General features: G+C 43.9%; 2 protein-coding genes and 1 pseudogene across 4 annotated transcripts in view; all 3 read right to left on the reverse strand.

Moving 5' to 3' along the window:
• Positions 1-7,151, reverse strand: part of LOC102289720 — a gene marked incomplete at its 3' end in the record, with an annotated part of 7,626 nt that extends 475 nt beyond the window's left edge. The window contains 3 exon segments of one of the 3 annotated variants that reach the window (XM_042216251.1): positions 60-94; positions 258-348; positions 6,641-7,151. In XM_042216251.1, the coding sequence (XP_042072185.1) occupies positions 60-81 (22 nt within the window). 3 annotated transcript variants of the gene reach the window in all.
• Positions 7,152-7,901: 750 nt separating this feature from the next.
• Positions 7,902-12,150, reverse strand: eef1b2 (eukaryotic translation elongation factor 1 beta 2). The gene is made up of 7 exons (XM_005951451.3): positions 11,935-12,150; positions 11,451-11,573; positions 9,992-10,124; positions 9,855-9,921; positions 9,556-9,681; positions 8,136-8,203; positions 7,902-8,008 (listed from the first exon to the last, which is right to left on the reverse strand). The coding sequence occupies exons 1-7, from the start codon at positions 12,012-12,014 to the stop codon at positions 7,922-7,924; spliced, it is 684 nt and encodes a 227-aa protein (XP_005951513.1). The 5' UTR covers positions 12,015-12,150; the 3' UTR covers positions 7,902-7,921.
• A 4,159-nt stretch (positions 12,151-16,309) lies between these two features.
• On the reverse strand, positions 16,310-19,861 carry LOC102302039 (annotated as a pseudogene).
• Between the last annotated feature and the right edge of the window lie 1,773 nt (positions 19,862-21,634).

Genomic DNA, 21,634 nt, shown 5'->3' on the forward strand with positions numbered 1-21,634 from the left:
GTGTGTGTGTGTGTGTGTGTGTGTGTGTGTGTGTGTGTGTGTGTGTGTGTGTGTTCTACCTTCATCAGAGGAGTCGGACATCCTGACTGGAGATCTGAAAACAAACAGGTGAGAGTCACACCTGTAGCTGTCAGCACACACGCAGGTAGATAGATAGATGGCGGCGTGTACGGGCGCAGCAGCGTCAGAGTGGAAGTTGTGTGTGTTTGTGAGGGACTATGTGATACGTCTGGTGTGTGTCTGGTTTCAGTACTCACCTGGAGGACGTGCAGTCAGTGACCTCTCTCTCCAGTCACAGTGCTCCATGCTGTAACCAGTGGTAAGGTGAGTGTGTCCATGAGCCTGGAGCTACAAACGGGAAGTGATTGATTATGGGTCAGAAGTCAGCGGAACACACTGGCCTGTCTGATCATGAGACAGGAAGCCTCTGATTAGTCCAGGTAAACCTGCAGCACAGACAGTCCATTATGCAGCCAGGTTGGAAACACCTGAGGGTGCTTATTTATCGCATCATACACACTCACAGCTCAGTAATGTGACTGGCTGTGTGAAGACGGGGCTTGTACAGCCCTAGTGAGGGTTTGTGATGTCACAGCTCACAGGTAATATGGCTGTTGAGTTGGAATTATTAAGGTTAAAGGTCACAGAGCCTGAAACAGCTGTTTCTTAACTGTGAACACTTCTAACAGCTGCCAACAGGACAGCCCACCTGAGCTTCACGGGCCAATTAGAACACTGGTAAACCCGCCCCCTTGCAGAATGAGGTACTCCCATTGGCTGTTATTCTCTGTCACTCACTTTGGTCAGCCTGGCGTGGGCGGGGCCAGCAGCTGTTTGATTTAAAGTTAAGGAAGCATACCATTGGCACGGGAACCATCTGACTGCACATATACAGTCAGACACACACACCAACACAGCATCAGCACCAGGGACTTACCTGGCTGCGTCACCATGGTACATGATCGGAACACCTGGTTGGGATCAGGTGATGTTCAGATTACGATCGCCTGCTGAGTCACAGCTGATCCCTGATAACTGATCATTAACGTTTACAGACGTCTTTCAGTAGAATGTCAGAGGCTCTTCACGAATCTATATTCATCTGCTCAGAGACGTACCTGAGGAGGCCTTTGACTCCTGCCTCGTGGTCACATGACCTGTTACACATAGGGATGGGTTCTGACATAAACGGTAGTAACCAGACCGAAAAGCAGCGCACATTTCGGTGCTTTTTTTTTCCTGAGCTGTGATACACTTTAGATTCTAGCCAATCATTTTACGTTTCCGAGGATAGTAGGCGGGCCAGGTACGTACGTTCTTTTAGAGCAGAGCTACAGATTAAAAATGCCCAAGGCGAAGCGGTCAAAAGTCTGGCTGTACTTCACAGCAAAAGATGCAAACTCAGCAGCAACAAGTGCTTTAAGCTGATACTGTGATACTGTCAAAGGAGGTAACACCTCAAATCTGATGAAACACCTGGCGACGCATAGCGTTTTTTTTAAAAGCCAAGAAATGCGCCGTATTTGATAGCTTGCTGCGAGACCTCACACCGAGCACATCTACTGCGGGTGTGGTGCCTGTTATCCAGTTAGCAACATCCCCCAAAAACCCGAAGAGGAGAGTCCTGGCCCCTAGCCCTGCCAGTGTAGCAGAAATGATGACGGATGATGATGCAGCAGCAGCCGTTCTTCTCTGCGTGAGTAGCTTAATGTTGTTCGTGTGTAATTTACGTTGAGTAGGCTAACCACGTTATTAACATTAATGCAGTAAGGTGAACTAGCAAACACCATCATGAGTTACATGGGCTGTCTTCTTGTTTGATGGCAGATACTCCCTTCACCCTGGCCAAAAAGGCTAAAATGACCAAAGAAAAAGTGGAAAACAGCTAAACATGAGAGGTTTTTGGACAAAGTTGTGTTTTCCATTGTTTAAGCACTGCTATACCAAGAGTGATTACATGATTGCCATTAGCGCAGGCACGATACCACTTTTTTATGTCCGATACCGATATCATAAATTTGGATATCTGCCGATACCGATATGAATCCGATATAGTGTTTTTTAATCAACAAAACTGTTTTTTAAATATCTTGCTGCATTTTGTATAAGTTCATCTCAAGTTTAAAACAACAACTACACTAAAGCTATTCTGTTATACCTGTATGCAAAAAAATATTTCATAGTTCAGCAATACTGATCAATCTAATAAACTTAAACCTACACCATCCTCCCTATTCTGGTATTTTAAAGAGTACTTAGCGTAAATATTAAGCAACCTAACTAATACCAGGGCTCTAGAGTGCGACCAATTTGGTCGCAAATGCGACCAAATTTTTCAGTGGTGCGACTAAAAATAAATATTTGGTCACGGTGCACACTGTTCCGGTAACAAAAAAAAAATTCTCTGTAACTCTCCGTGTGGTCAACAACAGACACACATTTTGCCCCTATCGTGGACTAAACCAATCAGAGAGTAGTCAGGGGCGGGACCTCTCTGATTGGCCGTGGTCCAGTTGAAAGTGCAGGTGGAAGATGGGAGGTGAGTATCTTGAATAAAGCGATATCAATTCATTAACATTCCACACAAAGACCTAAACACGGAGCGGACCTGACACATCAGAATCAGCTTCGGCTTTCTCACCCGACGGCCCGAACACGGACACGCTGTCGGAGCTTAGCGATTCTTCGGGTCCGCGCTGTGTTTACGTCTTTTTGCGCTGATTCTGAGCTGCAGGTTTTGCTCTCTCCAACCAAAATTCACCGAGCCAGCAGCAAAAGAAGCAGCAAACTGCGCTTCACATTTGATCAATGTCGTCATGAATTCCCTCTGACTTTTGCTGTTTTGCTTCCACCACGATAAAAATCACACTTCCTGCACAGCTCTCTCTCTCTCTCTGTACTTCAGGAACAGTTTCCTGTCTCAAATCTGTTTTCTGCATTATTCATTCGCTTATTACCCACCAGTCTACCGTTGTTTACAGCGCTGTCTTTTTCTTTTTTCACTTAAATGACCTCGGACAAGAAAGCCTAATTTCTGCTGTTCAATACTGAAGAAATTTAAACTTCTTAAAATTATGCAAAATTGCAGAATATTTTTAAGGTTATCTGCTATAAAAAGCCAGACCAGGAAAATCTCCTTCATGTTTTCTGTGTTTTATTCTCAGTTACTTTCACACAAAGGCATCTGCTGTGATGTTCACAATTCTGATGAAGTCAGTACTGATAAATGATCAGAATTATAATATTTCTGACTGTCTGAGGCTAAATTGAATCAAATCAGGACTTTGAGAACCGGAATTGAATGGATTATAGAAATCAGTGATGATACCCAGCCCTAGTGAGCAGCCTAGGCCTGAGAGAAGTGGATGTAGCTGTGGGTAATAAGAAAAGATGAAAAGAACTATTGATAACTTTTTTGTTAAGTTAAGGCCTGATCTGTCTGAAATTCATAGCCAGTGCTCTGACACGGTGCCATCAATATTTGAATGCTGAAAAAGCACAGTGTATCCAGAAAACACATTATATGCTGCAATAAATGCACTGCCCAAGTGTCCCCTCTCCCCACGGCCTTTCAGCAGCAGACAGCAGCAAACAGGTCGTCAGAGGAGGCCAAGATGATGATTAAGTTTAACATTTTCTACAATATTGACAAAGCACTTTAAGCACAAGTTTGTTAGTTAATAATTTAGAAATTAATATTGTCTGTATGGACTTCCCCCCCCAAAGAAAGTGCACATGTAAAACTGCGGTGTTAAGCGATGCGGTTGAAAAATTTGAGTGCGCCTAACTTTTGTGCCGGTACGCCTAAATTTTTAAAGTTAGGTGTACCGGTGCGCCCATGTCAAAAAGTTAGTCTAGAGCCCTGTAATTAGGGTTCCAACTCCCAGCAACAAAAATAAATAAATAAAAAATAGGGAACCACCCCTCACGCTCCACCTCATGATGCTTAATCGACGTAATCAACCTTAATTTGATGCAGTGTGAAAAAAAATGCACAGAAATCAATTATTTTTCAAGAAATATTAAATAGATTCAACATCTTTCTTCAACAAAATTGCAGACTGCACAGATGGTACCTTCCCAAAGGAAAAAGTACTATAGCTTACTAGGGTATATATATTAGACTTAATAGTCACTATATACAGTAATGGACTTCTATTCATTTTGCATCAAATTAAAACTTTGGGTGTCAGATAATTATTTATTAAAAGCTAGACATTTTAAATGAGAATAAGAAAGAAAAGTATGTCTTTGTGCCCCCTTTTCCCTGTTCATGCCCTATCGGCCCCCCTGGCTAAACTTTGCTAGATCCGCCCCTGCACAGTTACCAGCCGTCAGCTACGTAGAAAAAGATCCTGGTGTAGAAAGTAATATTAAATAAATTCTAACAACAGCTGATCAAGCTTAAACGTGCTGCTGTTGTTCAGCCGCTGGTTTCCTCTTTCTGGTGCAAAGTGGGCCAAAAACAAACAAGAGAGACGGACTCGCGACAGAAAAGCCGATCAGCTGATCATTAGCAGTTTCATGATTGAAGTAGCAGCAGGAGAGGCAGTCGCTTGTTAAGCTTAACGCAGGAATGCTTTACAAACATTCAGAGATGGACTTACACACTTGCTTTACTTCTCTCGGGATAACTTTGTCGGAGATGAAATGCCGGGTTGCTAGCGAAGCTCCACATGCTATCCAGACCACCGACAGGTCCCGCATGCCACAGCCGCTCTATCACGTGATGCATACTGCTCCGACGTGCTAACGTTCTGAGGTGAGTTATGGCGTGTTGCAAGTTTTGTGAGGTGCTTTCGTGATATTTAATGGATCGGATTACATTTTTTATTTTTCTCCGATATCCGATCCAGTAATTTAGGTCAGTATCGGACCGATACCGATACGTAATATCGGATCGGTCCATCTCTACCATATATGCCCTATAGCTGCAGAAAAGGCTAACATTGTTATCTTTTTACAAAAAACAGCTGAACATGAGAGGTTTTTGGACCAATTTTGTGTTCTCCATTCTTTAGGCACCGCTTTGAGCACCATTTAAGCACCGGCACCGTTTCAAAAGTACCGGTTTGGCACCGGTATCGGATAAAACCTAAATGATACCCATCCCTAGTTACACACCATGTCAGCGGGGAGGAGTCCCATACATGAGCGTATATGAGTGATTGGTGTTTGAGTGCAGGTGTGTCTGCTAACAAAATGATTCATATGTAAATTAAACAGCCTCCACTTACGCAGAGCTGCTTTACTGACTGAAGGACCGCTGCTTCAGGTTAACACAGTGTTTAACCTGCATGCTTACATTCAATTCAATTTTATTTATATAGCGCCAAATCACAACAAAAGTCGCCTCAAGGCGCCTCATAGAGAAAGGGGCGGGGCTACATCTTCTTACCAATCTAATTGTGATGTTCAGTTTCAGGTCAGCTGACCTTGTCACTGATTCTTTGATTTCCAGATGTTTTCAGTGAGACTTACTGATTTCATATGAACCACTGACTGAAGCTTAGACTGAGCGTCTCACTGTCACACCGCTGTGTTACTGAAACCGTTTATTATGTTGTGTGTAGATCTTTATCACCATCTGATGAAACGCCCCTGCCCTCCATCCAGGATCTGTACCTCTCAAGAACCAGGAAACGGGCAGGGAAAATCATCACAGACCCCTCACACCCTGCACACAGACTTTTTGATCTGCTGCCCTCTGGCAGACAGTACAGAAGCCTGCAGACCAGGACCACCCGATACAGGAACAGTTTCTTTCCCCTCGCCATCTCCCTTCTTAACAGTTGACCTGTGACACTGCTCCCACTGCCAGACTGCAACTGCACCTTATGTACATTTTGTAGTATTCATTCCACCTCATTCATTTCTGTATTTTATGTATATAAGTTTAGATTCGTTATTTATAGTTGATTTACACAGCTTTGTGTATGTATGTGTAATGTGCATATATAGACACGTGTGTGTGTGTGTGTGATTTATATTGCTGTACTTGAGAGCCACCATCTACCGGAACCAAATTCCCTGTATGCGTCTGCACATATACTTGGCCAATAAACACGATTCTGATTCTGATCTCTGGTGTCTCTCATAGGGATCATTTTCTGTGGAAGATTCACATGACCCATGAAACACCTGTGATTGGTTCAACACTGCCAGCTCCACTGCTTTTATGTGACCGGCGGTTAACGCAGTGTGTTTATAACAAGTTCCCGTTTCCATGGTAACTCTGAATAAACAAGCAATTATGTCAGTTATTTGTTTGTAAACAAAAGGCGCCTTCGACTGACCACTCACAGACCTGCTCTCCCTGCGCTCTGATTGGCTACTGTCGCCTGAACCGAGCTCTAATTGGTTGATTCTGACTGAAACTAACTAGCCGCGTGCTAACCTCCCCTCTTAAGCCTGGCTGGTTAAACTCACGCTAACGCCGACTTAAACCGGACTCGCGGTAACCATGGCGACGCCGCTCGTCATGCTGCCGGTGACGTGGCTTTACCCTCACGGCAGCTGTTAGCATTAGCACCTGGCTATGCGGTAGCATGGTTAGCCCGCTAGGTCAGGCCGAAAGAGCAGCTGAGTGGCTGTCTGCGGGCTCGGTGCATTCACGTCAGGGCGGACAGAAACCGTTTACCTTCCGCTGTTTGTTGTTCTTCTTGGTTTTGTTCAGTTTCCACAGATTTAAAAGTGCTCCGCCGTCGCGCGTTGCTACCCCCCTCTGTTTAAGTTCCGGTCCGACTCTTCTTCTACGGATCCATTCGCTGCAACACAACGGGGGCGTGCCCCCGCCAGCAGGCCGCACGGAGAAGTGCAGCCTCTACAGCCCGGGTTCCAGGGTTTTAAAAAAAAAAAAAAAAGTTACTTGTTTCTCTCCTCCAATCACAGCCCAAGTTGCACATTACATCATGAGCTTGGGATGAACATTATCACTCTGCACAGACTAATACAATGATTGATGAACTAGCTCAGGTGATGAAACAGACTTTAATTGAATCCACTGAAGAGGATGCGTCGACTGAGTGTGCCCTAAGTAAAGTTTGAGCTGACTAAGGCTATGTTCACACTGCAGGTCTGAATGCTCAATTCCGATTTTTGTCTGCTTGTTCACACAACAAATAAAATGCAACAGCAAAAGCGCACTAGTGTGAACGCTCAAAGCGGCCCGCATGCGCAAAAGAAGACGTCACACGCAACACGCTCTGTTTAGACCCAGAGCAAACAATTTTGTTTGACTGATGGCCCTTGATATAAAGACTTCGGACTACGTTTCCCCAATTTTTGCTTTCAGTTATTTACATAATAATGTAGATAACCTAATAATTATCTTTATTGCTGATTTAGAGAGGAGCAGTGCTTCAAAGGATAGTTGCAGATTTCTTTCAGAATCTGCAGATTATACAGTACAAATAAAATGTTCATGTTTCTCCAACGTCATCTTCCCAATAGTTTCACTGACATCTACACTGGATGGCCAGGAAGCGTTCGCGATGTCTTCTCGGGCGTTGATAATTGGTGTGTCTTGTGTCAGTGACGTAAAAGACTGATAATGCGACATGACCGTTCAAACAGTAGTCACTTTCTAAAACATCGGATATGTATCGGATTCAGTACCACATACGAAAGTGACCCAGATCGGATTTGTGCCGTTCACACTGTCATACCATGGTCGGATATGGGTCGCATAGGGTCAAAAATAAAAAAAATTAAATCGGATTTGATGCGCTTTCGCCGGCAGTGTGAACGTAGCCTTAGTGGTTTAATCTTAGGCTTACTTGCACCTGAGTTTAGGATCACCTCTCAGTTTACCTGAAAGCACCCCTGAGCGCCACCTGCTCAGTGCTACAGGTCCCTTAACCACAGGTGTGAGTGTGTGTACAGGTGAGTCAGACACAGTGTATGGTGCAGAGCTTTTATTTCAGATTTTATTGAATGCAGCGACGTCCATCGACTGTACGAAGTCCTCGAACTCAGTGATCTTCTCCTCCAGGATGTCAGTGCCCACCTGAGACAGGTGACATCACACAGGTGAGCTCACACACAGGTAACAGCATTTACTGCTGCAGGTGTGTCACAGGTGATCTAATCAACCTGACAGACACCTGATCAACAAACAGTAACAGGCCACTCACCTTGTCATCCTCCACCACACAGTTGATCTGCAACTTCTTGATGCCGTAACCCACGGGAACCAGTTTGGCTGCAGGACAGATTAAGCACAGTTATCGATCAGTGACTCCAAGCTGCAGCCATCGGGTTATTGGTCAGTGATCAGAAGCTCTCAGATCAATATGAGTCCATCAGTGATCAGCCGAAAGATGGTGAGTTAGATCATCAGTGAGCCTTATCAATATTCCCCACACACACCTCAATAATCATGTGTCTACAGGAATCACACCCACTCTGATCAATAACCTATTATCAATAAACAGTTCAGAACATCAAAATGAGCCTGTACTAGAGCAGGGCGATATGACCAAAAATATGTTTTTATGTGCATCAAAGTTATATAAATATTTAACAGTGCAAATGCAAATTCCTCGCTGACAGTTTAACCAAAAGGCATTTCCAGTGGAAACTGGCCAACATATCCTCAGCATAACCATGTATAATGTCCACAACACTTAAAAAGAGGTTACACACACACAAAATACGGTAATATTATGTCGAAGCACAGTACGTATCACTCTGCCAGGCTCCGCCTACGATCAAGCGGTGCGACTTCGTAGCTTAGCAAAGTCGTACTGAAACATTTGACAGATTTTAGAGCGCCGTGTACATAAAATCGTTTCGAGGTCAGTAAACACAACCAGAGTTCATACATAAGGCACACGGGATTATAAGGGGCGCTGTCGACTTTCAGAAAAATCAAAGGATTGATTTTAAGTGTGCCGTATTTTCCAAACAACACGGTAATAACGACGGCCCGCTAGCATGCTCTACCAAAAATAGTGCTTTGTTGTGTATCTGACGGACGAAAGCTAAACCAGTTCCACACCAGTGAAGCTGCAGCATTTTTACAAACCAACTTTCACCCTTCTCATTCTCCGTCATGCTTTTGGCGCCATGTGCGTATGAAAACAAAGGCACTGTGCATGCGCGTTTTTCCCATATTCTATCGCGATATTTCATTTTCTTTTTGTTGTCCAACATTATACCGGCATTACCGTGAACGGTATGATATGGCCCAGCCCTAGCCTGTAATGATATATAATCATTACTTCAGGTGTCACAGGTATACTGATCCACCCAATAACTGATCAGCTCCATTGATCCATCAGTACTCATCTATAATCAATGATCACAGCGTTATCAATGACTGAACTGACAGAGTACTGATCAGTACCTCACTACTGCTGCGAGTGTTAGACACTACTACTACCACCACATCATCTGGTACAATGATCACTGTAATGCTACTGCAGTGCTACCAGTAGTATTACTCTGTGCAGTACCCACACCAGCCCATCTATCCAAATACTGACTCCAACCCTGTGTGTAATACTTTGACCCCACAGTGGTGTGTGTAGTAGTGTATGCAGTAGTACTCACACTGGCCCCACACCAGCCCGTCCATCTGGATACTGCGTACGCACTCCTCGAGCTTTGCCATGTCAGTCTCATCGTCCCACGGCTTCACGTCCAATAGAATCGAAGACTTGGCGATGACTGCGGGCTCTGCAGGACAGGGGAGTGGTTAGTTATTGTGGAAACTGAGCAAGCCACGAGCCGTGCGAGGGCGGGACTCGTCAGGCAGAAAAGGCGTCCATCAGGTGTCAGCCGAAAGATGGTGATTGGTTAATCATCACAGAGTCTGCATTATGCATTGGCTGCGAGAGGGGCGGACCTACTTTTAGACTTCTTGGCAGCGTAGGCGGCGAGACGTTCCTCCTTCAGCCGGGTCGCCTCAGCATCTTCCTGTCAAACAAAACTCAGGTTAGAGTGACCATGACACTGTAGCGTCAAGGTGACATCACCACCTCCTCACCTCCTCATCTGAACCAAACAGGTCGATGTCATCATCGTCCTCGTCTTTGGCTGTGGTGGGGGCGGAGCCTGAGGTGGTGTCGGCCACTCCGAGGGGGCCGTACTGACCCAGGGGCTTCTTCACACCTGGAAGACTAAAACAGGAGGCGGGGCTTAGTTGCTGCCGCCAGCACACCGGTATAGAAATTGAAAATGTGACGTCACTCAGGGGTAAAACCGCAAAGAATTCTGGGAACTCGTGGCAAGAGGTACTAGCGCACGCAGGCTTTCAATTGAAATCAGTTACACAGCGATAAAAAGGAAACACAAAAAATGTCAAGAAGCCGTTGTATTATTAACTGCAATAGCCGGTCGCATGACAGCCACGGGAAGCCGACGGGTAAAGAGATCGGTTGTTATCGGATTACGTCGTTGAAGAGAAATTGTTCGAGCCATGTTTCCGAAGTAACAAAGAGGCAACGGGTGGCCTGGATTGCAGCCATTCAAAGAGCAAATATAACGTCCCAGAACACTCCAGCTCACAGGTTAGTCTGCTCCAAGCATTTCCACAAAGGTCAGTCTGCTGTTGTAGTTAATGCGTCATTTTTCATAACATAATTAGTGATATAGGTTACAAGCAAGTCTGGCGCTGAACAGAAATTGTTGCGCTATGCTCCTTTGTTTATTGTGCATAAATAGTAAATTGTCCTGACACAATATTGCGTTTCGCTTCTGTTATTATGGTACACTGACAAAAACATGTACTTTTATTCACAGGATAAAACAGTTGTTCTGTATCACTAATTGCCCAGTGCGATTACAACATACAATATTATTGTCACTGCTACATTTCTGTAATGTGAACCAGAAATTATTTCCACTACTAATTAATTACCTTTGAGCTCAAAGGTCCTATTAATAAACGGTTAACGAATGTGTATTTATGAAGACGATTTGTGAGACTGGTAAACTTATGATATGTACGATAGTCTTTACTTTCTACACGGTGCATTTCAAGGTCCTGTACCCATCCGTCGGTAAACTGTACCTGGGCTTGTTGCAGTGACCTGACGTTACTAAACTTCACGAGTGTATGCACTCACTCCAAGAACCGTGTAATTATAAATATGAGCGTGGTGAAAGTTGGGCAGCACGCTAACGTATTTTGTCCCTCTGTGTGCTCGTAAGGGTCTAACCCTTTCACTGGTTTGATTTTTTTCCTCGTATCTTTTCCTTGACGTTTCATCAAGTCTGTCTTTGTACAGACCGGCATTGCTCTCCTTCGTTTTGTACATACCTTTTTGGGGGGCAAAGAAAAAGCAAGAACTTATTGGAACCGAAGAATGAACGTTTTGCGGTGCTGCAAATGCTTGCATTTGATGCGCACTTGGATTGTTTTGCCACGAGTTCACGGCATGCAATGTGCGAAAGTCACGTGGTCTGTCAATCTCTATTCACCCCATGATGTCAGCAGCGCTCACCTGCTCTTCTCGCTCTGGTAGGACCGGATGTGGTTGTACCAGCGGACTGCGTGGTACAGGTCAGCAGGGGGCGGAGCCGAAATAGCTTCGAAGACCGCCACGTCAGCCTGGGAGGGTACGTACCTGAGGAGAGAACACATGACCATGGTTAGGGGTACTCCAAGAGGAGGTGCAGGACTTCACTCAGTCCACGTGAGTCAGCGCGCAGATTCGCGGCGCGCAGCCGTTAGCAGCATGCGGCTAACGGACTAACAAGCGAACAGCTTGTCACGTCAAACCGAAGTGAATAAAAACGGCATCGGCCCAGACCCTACCCCTCCTTCCAAAACCGGTGCACCTCTCGCGCCAGATTACCGTCCCCTTTCCGGTTTCCTTTCTTTAGCGCTTTAATCAAGGCAGCTAACTGTTAGCTCAGCATGGACCCAACATGGCGGCTATTTTGGGTCGCAGTTTCTCCCGCTTTACGGCGGTTCTCGGCACTCACCCTTCGATGTAGCTGCGGTCGGACAGGAAGTCATTGAGCACTTTGAGGCCGGAGGCTGACTTCAGGTCACCGAATCCCATGATGAAGAGGAACCACGAGGACACGCGCGAGGATCCGCCGGAGGAGGAAGAAGAGGGAGGAGGAGGAGCGGGGATCTTCTTTATAGGAGGAGACAGACTCCTCCTCAGAGGAGTGCTGCCGCTCCGCCCCGAGGAGGAGGGAGGAGGAGGAAGGTGTTCCCAGTCCAACTTTATTTAAAAACATCTGCTGACAACAGCCGGAGAGCGCGGGTTCGAGTCCAGCTCAGGACACGTGACAAACGTTAAAGAGCGACCAATGAAGAGGCAGCACGCTCTGTAGCCTTATTTAGTGAATCATTAGAGCAGACCGAGGAGACCGTGGCTTTGGAGCTGTGTAAATAAAGTAATTATTACCTGTATGTATCTACGGTTACTTCATCATCAGCAGCAGCAACAATCCAGCTCAGCTGTTCCTCTGACTGATGTCAGATCAGTCAGACATGAATAATCGATGGTCCGTTTCATGATGGCGATGTCTCAGTCCTCCTCAGTAACCTGATAAAGTAACTCCTCCTGCAGGTGTTGGGGTGCTTCAGTGTTTCTGCATCTCACCGTGTACCTGAGCTCAGCTAGTCCTGGATCAGCATCAGTATCACATCACCCACAGCTCACCCACAACAGTCAGACCTTCATCTTACATAAACTTCATCCTGCTGTCTAATGTCACTTTTTTTTTCAAACTTTATTGAAATTACAAAGTGAACAGCCAGTCATTCCAGTTCAGCCTGAACAGTAGACATACAAGGCAAACAAAAGCAACAATATACAGTATAATGAAACAAGGACAAATAAATAAAGGAAAAAAAAGAAAAAAAAAGAAAAAAAGGGGGGGATGTGACAGACTTCATAACAACTTTGTACTTGAAAGTTGTGACAGCTCATTTGTTAAACATTTCTGAATGAATTTCAATCAATGATAAACCTTTTTTATTGGAAGTTAATTTAAGAGAGTTTAAGTAATATTCAATTTCAATCAAAAACAAATTAAATGATGGGGTTGAGTTTTGAAATTTACATTTATGTATATGGAATTTCCCTAATAAGATATAAAGATTGACAATGGCACATATTTTTTTTTCTTTAGTTTCAAAATAAGTGATAATGTTCTTCCCTTCAATTTTGATTTCGTATGTTGTCTTGCACAGTATATAATTTTCAAGCTCTCTCCAAAATGTAGCACTATATGAACAGCCATAAAACAAATGAGTAACACTTTCAAGTTCAGTTTTACAAAAGGTACATTTTCTATCAATGTCACAGAATCTTGAAATGTACATGTTGGATGGATATATGTTATGTAATATTTTCAAATGTAATTCTCTAACTTTGTTTGTAATACAAAATCTAAAAGGAACAAGCCACGCTTTATCCCAGTTGATATTATCAAAAATAGCATTCCAAAAAAACTTCCCTCTTGGAGTTATTTTCTTCGCATTATACAAACATTCTCTAATATGTTTATTGGTGCATTTCTTGCTTAAGAAATCAAAACCATTTATATAAAGAGTGTTAACGGATGCATGTGGTGTGATCTGTTTTTTGTAGCTTTTCATCAATTCAGTCAGTCCGCTGGGAACGGACTTTACTACAGAGCTAAAATCTTTAAATTTGATAGGGAATGTTTTTTCTGTAATAAAGTCATTGTAACTAAGTAGCTGGCCTTCAGAGTCAAATAAGTCTTTTAGATAGATTATATTTTTATCAATCCAATTCTGCAAATATAGTGATTTGTTCCTCTTAGTAATACATTCGTTATTCCAGATAATAGATCTATGTGGAGAAAAGTTATGTGAATAACATAATTGTCTGATGTCACAGATAATGTCACTGATGTTGTATATCATCATCTCCAGCCTGATCTCCAGAGAGAGTAAGATGGACGCTGCTGTCAATGACCATAACATCATCTTCATCAGCAGCAGCGGCATTCACTCAGAGTATTGTTATAAAATCATGCAGATCAGTCTTCACTGTCGCACTTTGATGACATCACACAGCCTGAGACAGGCTATGACAGGCAGTTGAGAGGGGGCAGGTGGTCAGAGTCAGTGACAGGTATGAAGCTGAGGTATCGAAATCAGCAGGTCATCAGACTGATGTGACCTCAGTAACGGCTGTGGGGGTTCGAGCGATCCCTGGCAATCCCAAAATGTGACCTCAGTAGAGTGCACACCATCAACTGGCCAGTCAGGGCTAGAAGAACTGCAGGTCTGTTTTGCTCAGACCTGCAGTTCTTCTAGTTCTTTTTCTGGAGAACAGCAAACACTAGCCTTCCTGCAGGCACGCAATAAGAGCACACTCAGTGAAGATCATCAGTTTTATTCTGCTCAGACATTACACTCCTCTGTAACCGCAGCCATTTTTATTTCAGTTCTACTTGAACTGATCCTAGTACAGTATTTAACTACTGTAAAGTACTACACAATACAATTCTGGTAACAGTAACAGTTCTCAGCTCACTTCCTGTTTCTGAGCCTCTAGTCAGACTGAAGCTCGGCTCAGGACACAACAGGAGATGGTCGCTGCTACACTTTGTACCTGAACAGATGTGTGCACAGCTGGTTTAAACCTCTGATCAGATCACACCTTCTGTTGCTCTAAATGATGAGCTCTTTATAATGACATCACTGACACTAACAAACAACTACAGCGTTTATGTAAAAGCACTGCATTAGTTTCCTGTCTCTAAGATAGCTGTGAGTCCTCAAACCGACATATGAAAGCAGATGTTTCTGTCACCTGTCCCAGGGTTACCCACAGGTGTGACTCACACCTGTCCAGCTTCACTTTCGTTGGCTGTCTGTGTGGTTCAAACTCAGTGTTTCCATTCAAAGTAAGATCAGCAGCTGCTTGCAGTTTGTTCACAGGTCCAGGAGAGGGCACTCTCATTCCACTCTACATATTGACCAACCTGCTAAAACAAACTTTTATTTATTTCATTAATTTAATTCTGACTGACTCTCTTTCCCATGATGCACCACTACTACCAGTTCTGTGGTTCTTCCATCTGCCAAACCCCACTGTACACTCTCGTTTACCTGTCCAAGTGTGGAGGCAGCAGTAAATACAGATGTTCAGTCAGACCCTCAGTTTAAATAAAGTTTGTGTTACCCTATTCTGATATGAGTATCACCTGAAACGTACAGGTACTGGTTTTGTACTCTAAGTACTTTTGCCCCTTTATTCAAGTAAAGTTGTACTTGTCCCTTAAATACCGTAGTGTGTACCTGTGCCACCTCAGGCTGTAACACACCTAGACATGATGTATTTACCGTAATTGTCGGGCTATAAGCCGCTACTTTTTGCACAAGCTTTGAACCCTGCGGCTTTTAGTCAGGTGCGGCTTTTCTATGGATTGTCCATGATTTTTGTGATATCGTAAGGCGATTTTTTTTGTTTGTTCCGCTGTTGTCCGGCACTACGTTGCCTGGCGGAAGGGCATGTGATCAGACACACAGTATCGGGATTCAAGAGTGGTATGTTGGTCACATGCCCGTCCGCCAGGCAACATAGTGCCGTACAAGTAGCACGAAAAACAAACTTCAAAGTAGCGCTACGCGTTCAGCGGGAGGCGTGGATGACGAGCAGCAATAAACTTGCGAAAAGCAAGTTATGCTCAACTCCACTGGTGGATTCTGACAGCGTGGAAAAGTGTGAAAACATCCACGATCACCAACGGATTTCGAAGGGCTGGACTGCTGCATGATGGAGAGGAGGACACCGCCACGGCCCTTCTGAGGGTGTTCGACTCTGGCACTGGTTTTGAAAGTGACAACGAAGGAAAGGAGCTGAGAGTGGATGACGAAGCCATCCTGAGCCTGTTCGTTTCCAACACTGGAGAAGAGGACTTTGGTGGTTTTAGTGCGCGGGAAGAAGAGAAAGATGGTGGTGAATGACTGACTTTTCTTCTTGTTAAAGCCGTGTCACTGCACCTGAGCCTAAAAGGTAGTCTGAATCTATTTTTCTGGTGTGCTGTAGGTTATTGTTATGTACTACATTTGTTACTCATTTATGAAGCACAGTACATGTTTCGTACTTGTAATTACCGCTACTTGTACATATACCTAAAAAGTTATGCAAATATGTACCCATAACTTGTTTTTCAAAATATTAATAAAAGGGGTGTGTCTCCAAACAGCCATCTCTTTCCTGACAATTCCCTTTGTGCATATTCTCTTACATATGATAAGTCAACATTGAAACACCTGCGGCTTTTGGTCAGGTGCGGCTAATGTATGTACAAAACAGGATTTTCCCCTGATTTTAGCTTGTGCGGCTAATATTCAGGTGCGCTTTGTAGTCCGGGAAATACGGTAACTGGTTTGTGTTTGATGTGTGTGACGTTCACAGGTTGACTTGCAGCAAATAAACAAGGACGACTGTGCCACAGGGAAATTTATATTGAAAACTTTATAAAGCAGTGACGTTACAGAAACACCTGAGCTGCTGGTGACAGGAGCAGTGAAATCATTAAAAAATGATTGGCTCTCCTTCTCCTTTAATTTGGGATTTTGTGTGAACTTGTCAATGGGTCTAGAGTTTGAAGCAGGACAGGAAGTAGCTGTTCCTCAGCACACGGAGCAGCTTCCCCGTCCTCTGGCTGAACTCGTACATGTATGGTCCACTGTACAGGTAGAAGAAACCTGCGGGACACACATCACCTGTTTGTTCTGCATTACAGCCCAAAGACCCTGAAAACAGCTGGACAGATGCTCACCTCTGTACAACAGAGCCGCTGTCACTCCGGAGCTCATTTCCAGGAAGGTGTCATCCACTTGTTTGGGGTTTCCGTCGTCCATGTCCACCCTGGCCCCGTCACAGCTGGAAGAGAAATGGGATTAGGCAAGATATTCCCCAGGTGTGACCTGAACATACCTGTAGTAACTGCTGCCTACAAAGAAAAGAGTCTTCCTGGTCTGTGGGTCATTTGGGGGCGGCATCCTTTTCCACTGCTGTGGGTAGACCAAAGCTGGGTATGGATTTAGGATACCCGGTCACGAGGTCATAGCCGCTGAACGCCCAGACGCAGCAGCCTGCAAACAGACGTAAAGAGGATTTCATCGCGGACCTGTGTGAGGGAGGGATGAAGCGTGCTTCAGCAGATGGACACAGACCTTTAAAAAGAAGGACTCGGTCTGACTGTGGGCTCTCGTATGCAGCGTCGATGATAACTGATGCATCGGGCCAGAAGTTTGTGATGACAGCCTGCTGAGGGGTCACAAGCTGAGGGTGGCTACACCAGAAGAACCTGATCACACACAAATGATCATCTCAGCAACACCATGGAGAAAAACGCTCCACATGGATTTGTTTTACTTTCCTGCCCTTGAAGAAGAGCATCTCTCCTCGCAGTCCAAAACCAGGGTCTGTCAGGGCTCTGTGTGCGGGCAGGCAAAGATGAGGATCCAAATGCAGGACTCGAACACGGAATTGAAACTCAAGAAACCTCAGCTTTATTGCTGGCAGGAAAACAAACATGAAGTGATGATGGAACACTGAGACCAAGGACACACAGGCATGATCTGATTGTACGACGCGACACTGAGCATGGGAAAACACAGGGCTTATATACACAGGGTAGTAACGGGGGAATCGGCAACAGGAGGGAGACACAGCTGGGAGAGATCAGGGCTAACGAGACGGGGGAGCTAAGCTGCACACACTAACATAAGACAAAGACTTTCACAATAAAACAGGAAACATGAATTACTAAACAAGCATGCAGACTTTACACTGAGAGACAGACAGAATGACACATGGAATCTGAACTAAACTAAACGTGAGATATAACTGAGAACAAATCCTTAAGCACGGATAAACAGAAACAAGGAACTAATAATAATCATCATCATCACTACGAGAAGAAAACAATCCATGAAGCAGAAATAAACCAAAACATAATAAACTCAAAATACTGGGTCCAACGGACCCAGAACCGTGACAGGGTCAAGTCGCAGGCGTCGGGCTTGACGGGCGCCCTAGGGGTCATCATTTGGACCTGGAGGTCATTTCATCAATGTGACATCACAGACAAGCTAGTGCACAAACTAGTGCACAAGTTCACTTAATCAAATAATGACTCAACATTTGTAGGCCCATCTAGCTTCACAATGACAGAGCAAGTCTAAACTTTGTAATAAAATACCTCCAAGTTAGCCAAGGTTAAGTCACTCCATAATATGACCCCGAAAAAGTACAGTGTTTTTTAATTATTTATAGATAAATATAATTAATGGCATCCATTCAATAAAATTACAGGGAAATTATGCCCTTAGTTGTAGACTGTGTTGTAGAGTGTTACCACAAGTTTTGGTCAAATTGAAAGTTTTTCATAAAGGAAGAAGTGAAGACTCACTGTAAAGGGACTTGATACCTTTAAGATCCCAGGGCAGAACAAAGGTGTCCAGGTTACTGTACGAGTACATTGAATACATGAGAGCGCCAGGGTCATCAAAGTGAGACAAGCCCAGAGAGTGACCAAACTCGTGAGCAGCGACCATGAACAGGACGTAGCCTAGAGCAGAAACTCAGAACCACAGGTCACAGTTTAAGGTAGTCAGGTCACATCCTGAGCAGTAATCAGGAACAAAGTCACAGAGTCACCTGTGTTTGAGTGGAATGTGAAGGTTTCATCATCATCAATATGGGCATCTCCTCCAATCCCAAGTGCCTGGCCAAAGCCGTGGGCGAGAGTGCCATCGGGGCCATCCAAGGGGCTGCCGTCACCATGACCTGTTGGAGGGTAATCAGGGTAGACTAAACACACACACCAAAGACTGCATTGGTCTTTATGGGATAATATTACTGTGTGCTTTGTGGACTCACCACTGCAGCTGAAGGAGATCATGATCTCAGCAACGCTGCTATAGATTCTTCTGAACCTCAGGGGCGTGACTTTGGCCCACACCTGCAGAGCTTTCTCTATGGAGTCATCCACCTTCGCCACAGACATGTCAGGTATATAGTACCTTTGCCAAACTTGCATCTTTCTGGGAGAGCTGAGATATCGGCACACAGTAAACTGTGAGTGCCAGGCTCAGCAGAGCACTCAGGCTCAAAATCTTCATGCTTCCTCATGTCTCAGGCTGGTGGTCGAGAAGCTCTTATATATGCTACAGGTTGGAGGAGCTGAGTGACTACCTACTGTCACTGAGGAAGCGGTCCTTTTATGGATCACAGAGGAAGTCTGGCTTTGATCACATCACGCATACATATTGCCACATCGCTACTGCGGTTTATGGGGAAAATCTTCATGAGAAAAATCACATTAGGAAGTTCTCTACTTGGACAATCATCATCCTTCAGTGCACTCTCCTGATTTTGTGTTCTCCACAGGAAATCAAAGTGTTGTTGATGGATTAGTGACTAGATTAGACCTCAGGGTGAAGTCAGAGTTACTCTTTTCCAAAGATACAATAAAAACTACTCAAATCTTCAAGGAAGAACACTTTCCTCTGACAATTCTTTTGACAGATTAGATTTATAGTTCGTATTTTTACGTTAGTTTTAGTTGGTTTCCAGGACAGGCTTCTGTTTACCAATCACGCCGTGTTACGACGTGTGAAATAATAACACAGCCATGTCTGAATCTTTGAAGAGCTACCCAGAAGTACCCGGAGGATCATTTGTCTGAGACCCCTGCAGGAAGGTGATTCCACTGATGGGGTGGTATAGGACACACTGAGGCGTTTTTGTTTGAAAACGCATTGTTTTCTCTCCATTTTGGCCTCTTGTCCACACTGAGACGGTGCTTTCCCCAAGGGAAAACACTCTCGAAAATGCATACATTTCAAAACGGAGCTGTCCCGTCGCAGTGTGGACACTCGAAAACACAGACTTTCTAAAACGATGACGCATTTTAGTCATGATATAAACAAAGATAGCGGAGGGCATTATACAGCAGTTGTTTTGGTTGCTCTCAATTTTGACAGCCCTAAAAGAGATTAAGATCAGTTTGTACATGCTCCAGATAGCTTTTCTTCAAATGTGAAGTTTAACCAAAAAATGTGATTAAGCTCCAACACAGAGCTTAACCACTCTGTGACTGATAAGTTCAAGGAGTGTTTGTGCTCTCTAAGGCCCATTAATCATCTGAACTTTCTAACTTCATAACCGTAATTCTCTTTTTCCAAACCCTTCCATACATGAAGAGGGGGGAATTATTGACCGTACAGCCCAGGATCTGTTCATATACCTGGCGGAGAAGACGAAGGAAAGTGATGTTGTGGATGTCACAGTGAAGGTTTCCTACATTGAGGTGTACAAGGAGGAACTACGAGACCTGTTGCAGCGGCAGACCACCCACAAAGAGCTTCATATCAGGGAAGATGAGAGGGGAAACACGGGTAATCAACTTTTTCTACCTTTACTTTACTTATATTTTAGTATTCAGAGTGGAAATAAAAAAGTAGAAACCATACACCTTCAGAGATGACAAACTGTGTCCTATATTTTCGACCATCCATCTGAGTATCATCCTATTGATAGACCGTTGTGATGTTATTAACACTTATGTATTTCAGGATAAAAAGTTTGAGAGAGCGCACTGGAGAAATCACAAGTACTGCAAAAGATATTATATACTGTGTAATCATTTACAGTCAGCGGCTCTGTGGTGCACCTACTTGTAATAATATGTAAAATTGTTTTCAGCTCATTTAATGAGTGAATGATAAATGATCCAGTGAGATTAGGCATTTTGTGTGAATGTCTGCTGTTGAAATCTCCCAATTCTTTGAATCTTTGGGCTGACGGAAAGACAGTACTCGGTGTATTTATGCTCAATCAACAATACTTTATTTCCATACAATTCAACACTTAAGAGCATAAGTTACTCAGCTTCTTATAGCTGCTAGTGGCCCCCACCTAGTCGTAAAAGCCCAAACATTCACATTCTTTCTAAAAGAGAGATCATTTTTGTTTTTTTCCTGTTTTTTAAAGGTGCCGGCAAAGAATTTTTTTTTTTTATTTTTGAATTTTTTTTCTGTTAAGTGCAGATTTTTGACCTTTTGGTGTAAATGTAAGGATGTAATACACTTTTGAATGTATTTCCAACATAAAAAGAGTTTGAAACTTAATTAAAAATACAAGTCCAACTTAATCCACCTTGTATTGTGTAGGTTTCTGGATTTTGTACTTATTGGGATATATGCTTATTTGTTGTATAGGCTATGAACTGAAATATTTAGTTATTTCGGCTAATGCCAAAAAGAATGTTAGACTACGCTATATTAAACAAAAATTGATGTATTTTGACTATATATGGCATGTATTAGAAAACGTAGCACCTGCAAATGTGTAAAGAAATGGCTTCGACTTTGCCACCCTATCTGATCTCCATGCCACCCTCATGCCACCCCAAAAAACTTTCTCTAGATCCGCCCCTGCCAGGATGAGGCATACGAGTCCTGCGTCCATCTCCTATTGGAGCGTTTGGTCAACGGCGAAAATGCAACGCGTTTTTTGTTACGGGCAGACTGGATCAGGCAAGACGTACACACTGGGTGGAAGGAGCCAGCGAGTTCTCACTCGCTTTTGTGCATGCACAGGACTGGAATCTAAGCATTTTCGGCCGTTTCAATGTGGACGCACAACTCTGTGAAAACGACTGAAAATGCTAG

The sequence above is a fragment of the Haplochromis burtoni genome, unplaced genomic scaffold, assembly GCF_018398535.1.
Source record: "Haplochromis burtoni strain Fernald_Lab_line unplaced genomic scaffold, NCSU_Asbu1 Contig_983, whole genome shotgun sequence".
NCBI lineage: Eukaryota > Metazoa > Chordata > Actinopteri > Cichliformes > Cichlidae > Haplochromis > Haplochromis burtoni.

Coding starts and splice junctions, on each gene's coding strand:
- eef1b2 (XM_005951451.3), bottom strand. CDS start 12,014: ATGGGATTCGGTGACCTGAAGTCAGCCTCCGGCCTCAAAGTGCTCAAT. Junction 11,574..11,934: donor GACCGCAGCTACATCGAAGG/GTGAGTGCCGAG, acceptor TTCTCTCCTCAG/GTACGTACCCTCCCAGGCTG. Junction 8,009..8,135: donor GTGTGGTGGAGGATGACAAG/GTGAGTGGCCTG, acceptor CACCTGTCTCAG/GTGGGCACTGACATCCTGGA.